The sequence below is a fragment of the Hirundo rustica genome, chromosome 2 (genome assembly GCF_015227805.2).
Source record: "Hirundo rustica isolate bHirRus1 chromosome 2, bHirRus1.pri.v3, whole genome shotgun sequence".
NCBI classification, from domain to species: domain Eukaryota; kingdom Metazoa; phylum Chordata; class Aves; order Passeriformes; family Hirundinidae; genus Hirundo; species Hirundo rustica.
Genome location: NC_053451.1, coordinates 66,276,057 through 66,288,181, shown reverse-complemented (window position 1 = coordinate 66,288,181; position 12,125 = coordinate 66,276,057). Strand labels below are relative to the sequence as shown.

Below are 12,125 nucleotides of genomic sequence, written 5' to 3'. Positions count from 1 at the left end.
AACTTTTCCACATGATTCTTCAGTTGAAAGGGTTTTGTTCTGTTTTGTGTCTCTGTTGTTATTGCTTATCATTACTAATTTTTTTTTTTTTTTTTACCAACATGAAGTGACACAGTACAATGCCTTAGTGACTCAGGTTCAGTGTTTGTAAGTAATCAGTTCTCTTGCCTTTTTTTTGGATATGGCTTCTGCTGTTTATATAAATAGAAAAAGGGTTGCTAAGTTTGTGAAGCAAGAAGAAAAGACAGTGTGCAGGTTTTTTTAAAAAATCTACTTCTTTCAAACAATTTCTCACCTTACTAGTTCAGTTTTTTTCAGTCCTCAAAATGGCCAGTTTTATGTATTCTATATGATCTTTAAATAATAGAGGGTGACATATTCAGGTACTCCCCTGCTTTGTTAGTTTACTGAAGACCAGATTGCTGACCTTTAGCTTACTCCCACAGTAACATGGGAGTAATGGAAATATATATTAATGATTAAAACACATGGTAAAATCACTGAGAGAAGATAATTCAATATTTGAAAATAAGTGTGAGAAAAGGTGTTTGGATGCTCTTTCTTACATATGCGTGGTTTAGTTTTACATCTTAAATCAGAATTAAAATCTCCTATGTACAAATTGCTATTTTTAAAAGAAACACATGGACATTTCAGTTTCCTGAATATTTTCACTGAGTATTAACACAAATATATTTGTACATGAATGTTAAGTAGAGAAATGAAAGGTGTATGATTAATAACAATATGCAAATTTGAAACTAATTTATTGGTGTTACACAAAGGGCAAACTGGGAAAGTGTTTGGCCAAATATGTTTACATACTTCATATTTGCATGCATTTAATGAACATGCAGTGTGAAATCACTCATCTTTGCATAAAAACTGGATGAGCACTTTTTTAAAAAAACAAGTTGCTTGAATTGCAAAGCCTTAATGGTTGAGCCAGTTTTTGTTCATCTCCTATACTCTGCTTAGGGAGATGGCAGTAGATCCATACATGTTCCTGAATACATGATCTACTTGCGCTGCCATTAACAATGTCAGCTCAGTTTGTATCCCTCTGTCCCTCCTTTTCAGTATTGAGTTATAAAATCTCAGAGTTCTAATAAACTCAAGACATTGGGAGGAATTATTTCCCATGAAATGTACTGTTTAGCACCTTATTAGGAATACTATGAAAAGTTATGTTCAGTTGATTCCATGACTGAGTCTTACAAATGCTGGGCTTTTTGTCTCACACTTGGCAAACTGAAAAAGACTCAAGTTCATCATGAATTATTTTCCCATGATTAAAAAGTTAGACTTCCATTTTTATCTTCCATCTTCAGTGGAAAATAAATCCTCTTGTGTCTCAATTTGGAATGAAATATATGAAGAGTATACAAAAATATATTTCCTCCTTAATTAGTTTTTTCCTTTAAGTTTTTTTGAAGAAAGGTTACAACTTGACTAAGATCCCTTCCATCTGCCACAATATGCTTTTATTTTGACTTCCCATTGCTGTCTTATCAAATACCTCATGAATCCTTACCATTTGTTTGCCATCCTTTTCTTTTGTTTTGTTTCTCTTCCTCCAAATGATCAAAACATCAACTTGAATGAAAGAAGTACACTGTGATTCACATTTGCCCCATCTTATTTAAACAAATAAAGCAACCAGTTATATAATTTTAATGTGCTTGAGCTATGGCATGCAAATGCTTTTATCAGCTCTGGGCTGAAGAGGTTGTGTGCATTCGGGCACGTACGTACAACTGTTCTTTGAAAGGGAAAAACCTCATTAAGATTACAGGTGCCTGGAATTAACTTCTGAGAAAATGGCTACCATTTTCAGTGAAGCTACTTCGTAACAGGAAATACAATCTTTTATGTCACTTAGCACAAGTGAGTAGCTTTGTTTTGATTTAGATATGAGTAGCCCCATTTAAGGTCACAAATATTTTATTTCTTTTAAATTGAAGTTAGTAGTTTTTAATCATTGGACAGTCTGGCAATAGTGTACTCAATTCCAGTATGAAGCATCTGCTGCCTTTAGGAGCAGGACATGGACTAGTCCTGGGGATTTTGTGTGTGCAACATGTGATTTTAGAAGAGGACCCTAAAGCTCAGATCAGCTCAGTCACCCAGCTATAGAGATAAGGTTCCAATGGATTTTTATGTGTGAAGAACCTTTTATTTCCATTAAATACATACGCATATATGGGGATTTTTTGTTACTGTTGTCGTTGGTTTTTTTTTAATTTGTACTAGTACAGTCCTTAAAGGATACAGCTAGCACAGCTATTATCTAAGGACAAGAAAAGAGACTGAGAAACGATCACTACATGAAATTTCTGTTACCTAAAATGAAAAGGGGAAGAAAGAGAAAGTTTGAAAAAGAGAACAGAAAAACAGGAAAAAAACCCTACTGTGGCGGTGCAAGTTTTGTCTTATTCTGTTTAATATGTTTTATATGGACTTTTATAATGGACTGTTCCTATGTACCCTCCGGTTTTCCCTAATGGTTTCTTCCCCAGCTGTTGTTTGTTATTTAACTAGTTGTTATTTGTCAATCATCCCTTCCCTCACCTGCCCCTGTCAATCCTCTCTCTCCCCTCTTGGGCACCCTGTCTGTCACTCTGGGGCCCTTCCCTGGGTTCTGGAAAGTTCCAGGCAGGGCGTCGAGTGATAGGCTGGGGCCTGAGAGACCCCCCCCCCCCCCCAAACCTTGTGTTTCGTCCCCAGTTACGAGGTTAACTCCCCCATTATGTCCCTCTGACACCCCCATTGGCTGATCTGTTGTCACCACCCCTTGGTCCTCCCCCGGTTATAAGCCCGGGTCAGAGCCCTGATGGGGGCTCTCCTGAGCGGGTGTGGAAAGGTGCAGGGCTCCTTGCTGGACTCCCCCTCAATAAAATACCAGCTATTTCCCCTCAAGTGAGTTGACTCTTTTCTGGTTGCCGCGGTCGTCTGGAATACCACCTGGTCCCGTTGCCGGTGTGGGGATCCAAGGCCCCACAGGGAGGAGGCCGCTTGCCCGGTCCTGCAGCCCCGACCTTATACACGTCAGCCGCAGTGAACAACTGAGCTGGCCTGCGGTCTGTGCCTCTCAGGCGTTCGTGGGACACTGCGACAGCGCGAATGAAAAACACTAAAATGTCATAAAATTTCAAAGCCATACTTGAGAATAAAGTTCCTGTCTTCACAACAAGAGACATCAAACTTTGTTCCGTGAAAGTACAAAGAGATTAATAAATACACTATTCAAATATCCTTAAGACTAATTTTGAGAGAAAATTGGCTTCTATCACTGGCCTGTGTATATTTGACAAAAATATGATTACCTAAGTTAGGACTTTTAGCAACTAAAATCGTGGCTACTTTGATGTAAGGGTTCTTGGATGATGAGCTGGGATTTACTATTCTACAGCTCACAGATTACAATTAAAAAACAAAAAAAAGGATAAAAAACTTATCTGAACCTTGACGTCCTAACTTTCCAAAGCTCACACTGAGATTTCATGTCTTGTCATTCATTTTCTGAGCAAACTTGTCTAGTGAAAGGAAACCCTACCCATGGCAGGAGGGTGGTCTTTGGTGATCTTTAAGGTCCCTTCTAACCCAAACCATTCTATGATTCTGTGATTTTCCTTCTCAAAAATATTTTGTCCTTTTCTTAACATGGATTCTGGGGGGTTCTTTCTTATCAGCTATTTGTGTCAAGCTGCTGTATTTTTCTGTCTTTTTAGTCACTTGGTTGGTTGTTTTCAGCTCCTAACTACAGAAAACACTATCCTTTTCCTAAGGAGAATTTACCTGAGTAGGATTTTGTAAGATAGCAAGTGACTGAACTCAGATGTGACAGCACACCTTGGATGTTGATTTGCAGATTTTCGTAAACTAAACACTGTAGTATTATAGTCATGATGCTCACTATTATTACATTTATTTTTAAAGCAACTCTGAGAATACAAACTAGAATATGATTTTTTGGACAGCAAACAACCCCACTGGGACTTAGAGTGAGTGGCAGAAATACCCACATTACCATCTAATGGATGACTTTGTTTGCAGCTGAAGGCAAAACCTAGCATTTCATTGTACTTTTTTTACTGGTTTACCAGGTTGCATATTAATAGTAATAATATTTGAGTGGGTTTGTGTTTTTACCTCTGAAAATGCTGGGCCCGTAGAGAAACTTATTGCAAGCTGCCCAAAGAACACTAAATTAAATCATTACCCAGATGACATCTCTGTGGGAATGCATTTTGAGGCATATGATTTGTTTCAGCATGGCAAACTTTCGTCAGTTCCATTTGTTTGTTTTTTATAATATTGATGACCTTTTAACTATTTGGGCATGTTCATTCAAAATCCTCAAAATTAATCTTAATTAAAAAGAGCTGATCTAAAAAATACTCCCTCACTCTGGGTAGAATTTCTGTCATATCAATCCACAGACAAAAACAAATGATGTTTAGAAGTAGTGGCATTTTCAGTTTGAGTTACTAGCATGAGCTTGTGTGATCTTGCTGAACACTGCCATTTGCAAAAGAGCAATTAGAACAGATGACAATCTGCTAATCACACACAGTTCTATTTAGAAATTTAGCAGTATTTTCCCAGTTTGTGTTTTTGCTTGACTTCCTAAGAGTAAAAGTAAGTTTTATGTATTATATTGTATATAAGAGTATGTAAAGTTGGGAAACTTCACCGCAGATCAATAGTTTTCAGTAGGCTAAAAATATACCCCAGTGTTGTAAACATCCTTAGTGAAAGCTCTGTGTGTGTGTTTGCGTAGTATATGTCTGTATGCATTCATTTGTGTGGCTAAAATATTCCATATTTGTTTTATGTAAAATTGTTTTTATGCTGATAGACAAATTCTGTATTTGTTAGCAGAAGAAAGTAATGCAACAGGCCTGGGTAGCTGATAAATTAAAGCTGATTGGGAGGCAGAAAGCACAGGTATGCTTGGGATTTAGGATTTTGAAGTAGGGGCATTTTCACATTGACTTACAGAGGATGAGCTGGCTCGATTTGCTTATCACTTTCATGATTTGTAGGTTTTGTCTGTGATTTTAACCTTGAAATTATTAAAGGCCTATCAGTGGTGATACTACACTTGTACTCAGATAAGAGCTCTGGCTACACCTAGAGGCGAAGTGATTCTGGTGGCTTTGACAACAAGACTGAGACATTCCTATCATTTGGAAAGAACCTCAGAACATTAGGAATAGGGAGAGAAATGGATAGGACCAAGGTAGTAGGAGTCACCAATGGAAAAAGACAACAGTCAAGTACAGGGCTTGTATTTGGTCACCAATTTGTGATGCTAGGTAATTGTTCTTCTGCAGAGCTGTGAGTTTTTATTAGCACAGTTTGAACTCATTGAATTTCTGAAGTGCACTGCTATTCACCTGTTGCTCGTTCTTTATAAGTGGCTACTTATCAGCCACAGTGCCATGACCACTACCCTGGGGAGCCTGTTACAGCTCCCAAACACCCTCTGGGTGAAGGACCTTCTTCTTATATCCAGTGTAAGCCTCCCCTGACTTGGCTTTATGTTGTTGTACTCAAGTCCTGTCAGTGGTCATGAGAGTGAAGAGATCAGCTTCTGCCTCTCTACTTTGCCGTGTGAGGAAATTGAAGACTGCAACGAGGTCTCCCCTCAGTCTCCTCCAGGTTGAACAGACCAAGTACCCTCAGCTGCTCCCCCTCATATGGCTTCCCCTGCAGACCGTTCACCATCTCCACTGCCATCCTTTGGATGCTCTCTAATAGTTTAATGTCTTTTTATATTGTGGAACCCAGAACTGCCCCCAGCACTTGAGGTGAGGCTGCCCCAGTGCAGAGCGGAGCAGGACAATCTGTTCCTTTGCCCATCTGTGATGCTGTGCCTGATGCACCCCAGGACAGGGTTGGCTCTCCTGGATGCCATGGCACTGCTGGCTCATGTTCAACTTGCCATTGACCAGGACCCCCAGATCCCTTTCCATGGCACTGCTCCCCAGCCTATCGTTCTCTAGTTTATGCACACCACCAGGATTTCTCCATCCCAGGTGCTGAATCCAGAACTTTCCCTTGTTGAACTTCATGTGGTTTGACTGCTCATGTCCCTCACTTGTCGAGGTCTCTCTGCAGGATCTCTCTGCCCCCCAAGGAGTCAATGACGACTCCCAATTTAGTATCCTCGGCAAACTTACTTAGTATTTCTTTGAGTTCTGCGGCCCAGCTGTTAATGAAGATGTTAAAAGGAACTTTATATATATATATATACACACACTATATATATATATATATATACACATACATATATATACAGGTATCCTCTTACTTTGTAAGGAAGGTGCTTTGTAGATCTGCCCATTTCTATTCTTATTCATGGTCTGTGGATACAGAATACAGGATCTGATAGTGTCTTCTTTTAAAAGTGAAAAACCTCCTATTTGATTTCACTGCCAGATTGGATCCTTAAGCATTGTGAAATAGAGCTGACTTTTGAAACTGTACTGCTGTTCATCTTCTGTTAGCTGCTACAAATATTGTGTTTCCTGCAGCTGTATTTTTAATTGAGAATTAGTTTTAATATATATTTTATTTTAAAAGGTAAATGGAGACCTTTAGTCTAGTATAATAAAATAAAGTAAGTTACCAAGTGCAGGTTATCAGAATGTTATGGCATGGGATTTATACATAGCACTTATTAGCATGTGTACATTCAGGATAGCCAAAGTGCTGGTATATATGCAGAGTAATACCCCTACAGAGGTATCTAGACAGCTTTAGTGCTGTAAATGTTTATTGTGTTTATTCAGTATGTTTGGGAGAACTGTGTGGAAATGTAGCCAGTAGTAGCACTAGCTATCCTGTACTTAATGTGGATTTTCTTTCGAGATGGTGTTCCATGGCCTTCAGTTTGACTGAGTTCCATTTCAGAGGCTCCTTCTTTCTATCCTAAATTCCTATAAGCATTTTGGTTGGTTTTCATGCATCAAATAATAATAAAAAAGTCTTTAAATTAAGGCCTTACTCAATTCCTTTTTATTTCTCTTCAGTGCAAAATATACCATAAGGAGCGAAGAGAATGGAAATGGTTCTGAGAGGAAGCACTTTTATGTAGTGGGAAAGTTATCACGTACTCTGAAAGAAAATTAATAAATAAATAAAAGAAGTGAAGAACATAAAAAGTAGGGAATGGGGATAGAAAAAATGTAAAGATTGGGAGAAAGTAGCAAAAGGGCATATACCGCAGAAGCTTACAAAAGAAAACTAGTGGTGGAAAAGGAAAAACAAAGGGACGTTAATTAAGAATCACTGCAGCAGAGTGATTCTACAGCCTCCCACTTTCCCCAGCAATAGTCATTGGACTGGAAAGGGATATGCAGAAGGTTTTACAACTTGTGTGTACTTTTGTCTGTTTTCAGATTAACTTTTCTTTCTCTCAACAATTACAGTAAGTTCATGGAGGTGATGCCACATCTTTCAGTGATAACCAAGCATTTCAAAAATTTCAGCATTCATTTGCACAGCTTTATCTCATGCAATTGCTTGACTATATATCTAATTATTACTGTATAGCTAATAAAAATTCTATAGACTGTTTTGGAATAAAAATATTAGACTAGGAAAACCAAACCAGAAACAAAACCTCCTGAAATCTTAGAAATATTTCTAAAATCTAAGTAGTGCTTGGTAATTATGCACTGGGGAGGATTAATTGCTTCATAACGTGCTTTATTCACACGGGGCCAACACTTTCTACCCTGCAGGTCAGAAAGTCAAGAAGCTTTTCTGTCTGTTTTCTGTTTTTAAAAAAATAATCTTTATATTGCTATCCAAATAGGTGTATATAAGATGTTCATGGCCCAAGTGAAGAAAAAAATGCTTTGTACTTACAAATTAGGTGAAAATATATTGTGGCAGTACGTTCTCTTCAATTTTTTTTTGGTTCAACAGTTGCTGGCTAAGTGAGCTTAGTGTTTCTCCTGTTCCCTCACATATCTCACTTAAATATATGCTCTTCACTTGGGTGGAAAAAATGTTGTGAGAAATGTGCTTACATCTTTAACATAGTAATTGTTCAGTTCATCTCATTTATGGGGGGAAGGAGGCTATACTTCACTGATACTGTTTAAATATCCTATACTGGATTCTATATAAATAGCTACAAATGTGCCCAATGGTTACATTACATGGTATATTTAACAACACAGCTAAATCAGAAAGTATGAGCTATACCTTTTAGTGATGGGAGTATTAACAATTGCATGCAAGAAGGTTTTTTTGCTCTGCAACCATGAAGGAAATAATTGGTGTTCAGCACTATTCAGTTACATTTGCGTATCAGTAAAAACACATGCACAGAGGCTCCACCTACATTGCTAGTGCCCTAGCACTGATACGGGTCCAGCATACATTAAAGCTTCAGAAGTTGTTACAGTTTTCACAGCTTGCAAAGTTCGTGTAATTTTCAGCAGAGTTAATTTGACCACTGACAGAAGAAATTGTCAAGGTGACGTTCAGGTTTTATGATTTTCTTTTATTTTAGACAAAGAAGTACCATAGGGGACGTTTTACAGATTTGTTGCATGACTTTTAAATCTTGTGGGGTTTTTCCTCTTTTTGATTCATTGAAGATATAAATATATAAAGCAAATGTTTCTCTTTCATATTTTAGATGGAAGACTTTATTTGAAAACTACTGTCATGTATTGAATTTTTCCTGCTGAAAATACGTGTGCTACAGTAAAGAACGTTGCAGTAAGACATTGGCTCATAAGGAGTTCTGTGGAAACAAAACGTTTTCAAACCAACTTCCTCAACTTCATTTATCAATGTTCTTCAAAAATGTAAAGAATTCTGCAAGAGTGTCCTCCTTTGGTTATCTCCTGTGGCTCAACGGGAGATCTAGAGAATGTTTGTAAATGTACAGTAGCACTGTTCTCACAGCGAAAATCTACATCTCTGCGCCGGACTATTGTATCCAAAATTACAGGTGGTCAGAACAAGGCTGAGAATTCCCTTTTTCAAGGAATGCAGACTCTCTTTTCCTCTGATGATTCTGTATTTGAGCACATCCAGTGATCCTTCCAGCAGTGTCCAAGTACGCTTACAGACTGTTATACCATACCGAAACCAGCAAGACAGCTCAGAAATGAACTTGTAGAGGGCATAAGAGGATTCTTATTAAAAAAAAAAATAAAAAAAAAAAAAAAAAAGAAGAAAGAAAGGAAAAAAAAAAGGGAAAAAAAAAAGGTAAAAGAAGAAAAAAAATATACATTCAGTTTTCAGACTGTGATCGTGGGTTTTCTTCTAAAGACATTTTTTCCACATGCTTTCCAAGAGACCAACACATATATGTTAGCCTCTGTTAAGTGAAATGGAATTTTGTGTAAGTGAAAAGAAATGCTGAATGTAAACAAACTGTTTTACCATTCACTAAGTCTCTTTTCCTAAAATAAAATTAATAAAAAATAAAAAAGAATAATAATTTCTCATTGTAAACTGGCAGGGGTTTATGAAATAAAAGACTTTGCTTCTTATCAAAATGTTGGTCACATGTACAGTATATAACACAAATCACAAAAGGAAGGTATTATGTATGCAGTAGAAATCTAGAGTTTAGGAAATGAAACTTTTAGATAATATTGTTTTGTCACCCTGTTGGTCAGAAAGACACCTTTCTAGTTTTAACGCATGCAGGCATGTAAATATTTGTCCTGGAGTCACAGTATTACTGAATGAGATCTTAAGCATCTGGTAACAAGTCAGAATTCTGTATCAGCCACTTTTGTTTGTATATTGAGCCCTGGTTAGTGCCCTGACGTAGTGCACTTCTAAGAATGGACTGTGGCTGAGCAGCAAGTCAAAATGCCAGAAATATTTTTATATGTTAATGTCATATTACGTCAATGTTGCTAAAAAAAGAAAACCTAACAAACACTTGATGTATCAGTCCAATTCCACGTAGAACTGAGTGATACAGTTGAAGTCTATTGTCCCTCCCACCTTGTCTTAGGGATGGATGGCTATGTGTTACTTTCACTGTCTTTATGAGAGCTACAATATGTGTTTTCACCTTTGTGCTGATAACTGGAAGTAAGCTGCAAAACACTGCTTATTACATTACTAAAAATTATGTTCTTTGCTTTGTGTACTTTTGGGTTACCCCTTTAAAGACTGATTTTGTGAATCAGTGCTAATACTGTAAGTTTTGTGATTATGCTTTCTTCATCTTAATATTTTATGCATATAAAATATTATTTATTACATGGAAACATATCAAAATCTTAAATGTCTAAGATGCCTAACTTAAAGCAAATATCTCTTTAAAAGTAGTTCTGATTGGATATTAATATTATTTTGTCCAAAAGAAAAAAAATCTAATGTTTTGTAAACTCTAGCACTGAGCTTCTATAGTTTGTAGGTCTTCCTTGCAATACTGGTACACATTTATTTTGTGCAGTTCATATTTACTCCACCACAATTCTTTTTTAACAACAGAAAGATGTATATACAAGTTCACATCACAGTAATTTTTTTAAAGAAATATTGAGCAATATTTTTCATTAAATATTGTTGTCTAATACTTTGTAGTAATGTTATTTTCTAACCATGATTCTTTCATGATTGTCATAGTTGCTTAAATACACGTGCAATTCTGCACTCCAGTTTTTTCATACGCAGTCTTTAAAGGGTTAACATCTGTAAAGTTAGATGGACTTGTGGCAAGCTTTTGAATCATTCATATCCAAAAGAGAATTAAAAGCCTACAACTGAAATATGTACTAGCATTTACCATTGCTCTGCTCCTTGCATAGAGTCACCTGTAAGTAGGTTTAGTAGTTTTATAGTGTATTCTTTCAAGACCTTTGGGAATGCCTCAGTGTTTGGCCTGGTACATAAGCAGAAGTGTTAAGGATTAAAGGGGAACCAATTTATGAGCTGAACGTTTAGAAAGAATCTTGCTAAAAACAGTGTAAATATTACAGAACATGAGATGTTACCGTAAGCTGAAGTTTTTTGCCCCTCTTTAGTTTTACAGGTTTTGGGTTGGTATTTTGGTTTTGATTTGGATTTTTTTTTTTTTTTAATAGATTATGACGAAAAGTTGTCCTCATGTTATTGTTTATATGCTTTTGTAATCTTAAAGATATTAATGTCTAGTTGTTCTATATTATAACCACATTTGCGCTCTATGCAACCCCTTGGAACAGAACATACTCATCTTCATGTAGGACCTATGAAAATTGTCTATTTTTATCTATATATTTAAAGTTTTCTAAAAATGAAAAAAGGTTATTACGAATTTTGTTGTACAAAATCTGTACAAAAATCTGTTTTTACATCATAATGCAAGAATTGGAAATTTTTCTATGGTAGCCTAGTTATTTGAGCCTGGTTTCAATGTGAGAACCACGTTTACTGTTATTGTATTTAATTTTCTTTTCTTTTCAACAATCTGCTAATAAAACTGTCTGAAATCTCCCCGCGACTTTATTTACAGTTCATCTTTATTAAATTTTCTGAAATGTATAACATCAGAGGAATATTTACTTTCTAATGGGAGGCATCTAAAAACAACATAAGTCAGCTCTTTGTAATGTGAGGAGAACAATGCTGAATGATTTTATTTAACATGCAACTGCTTCTATCTCTAATATGAATTACTGTGGTGAAAAACATCATAAAAGCACACTCTGTGGTTATTGTTTAACAAGCATATTTTCCATTTTTTTTTCTTGCCAGCTAAGCAAACTGCCCCCATCTACATGATTTATTTATGGACATTTCTCAGTTTATGAAGCTGTTATTTGTACTTTTTCCTTTATATTGTGATATTCCCATGATTCTTGTTTCACAAAGCTTTGTGCTGAACAATGTAAAGTGGACACATTGATGGAACAAAACAATATTATTCCTCTAACAACAAAAATGTAGGGGTAATCCTGTTGGTTTTGTCTCAGATCTCTTTCACTTGATAAAATGTGTTCAGAAACACATTCTTTTAACAAAACTCAAGTATTAAAGAAAGAAAAAAAAAAGAAAAAAAAAAGTATTTAAACCAGCATTTGAAGAAAGAAATTGTTCCAGCTTAGCCTATCTGCAGGTGGCATTGTGAGGGGGAAAAAAAAAAAAAA

At 36.3% G+C, this 12,125-nt stretch overlaps 1 protein-coding gene across 5 annotated transcripts in view; it reads left to right on the top strand.

Annotated features, from left to right (window-relative positions):
• Window positions 1-9,194, top strand: part of DACH1 (dachshund family transcription factor 1) — a 352,968-nt gene extending 343,774 nt beyond the window's left edge. For 3 of the 5 annotated variants that reach the window (XM_040055316.2, XM_040055317.2, XM_040055321.1), the window contains one exon: window positions 8,663-9,194. In XM_040055316.2, coding sequence (XP_039911250.1) covers window positions 8,663-8,700 — 38 coding nt within the window. In that variant the 3' untranslated portion in view covers window positions 8,701-9,194. The remainder of the gene's footprint in view (window positions 1-8,662) is intronic. The other 2 variants (XM_040055319.2, XM_040055318.1) reach the window with 1 other exon arrangement.
• The last annotated feature ends 2,931 nt before the right edge of the window (window positions 9,195-12,125 follow it).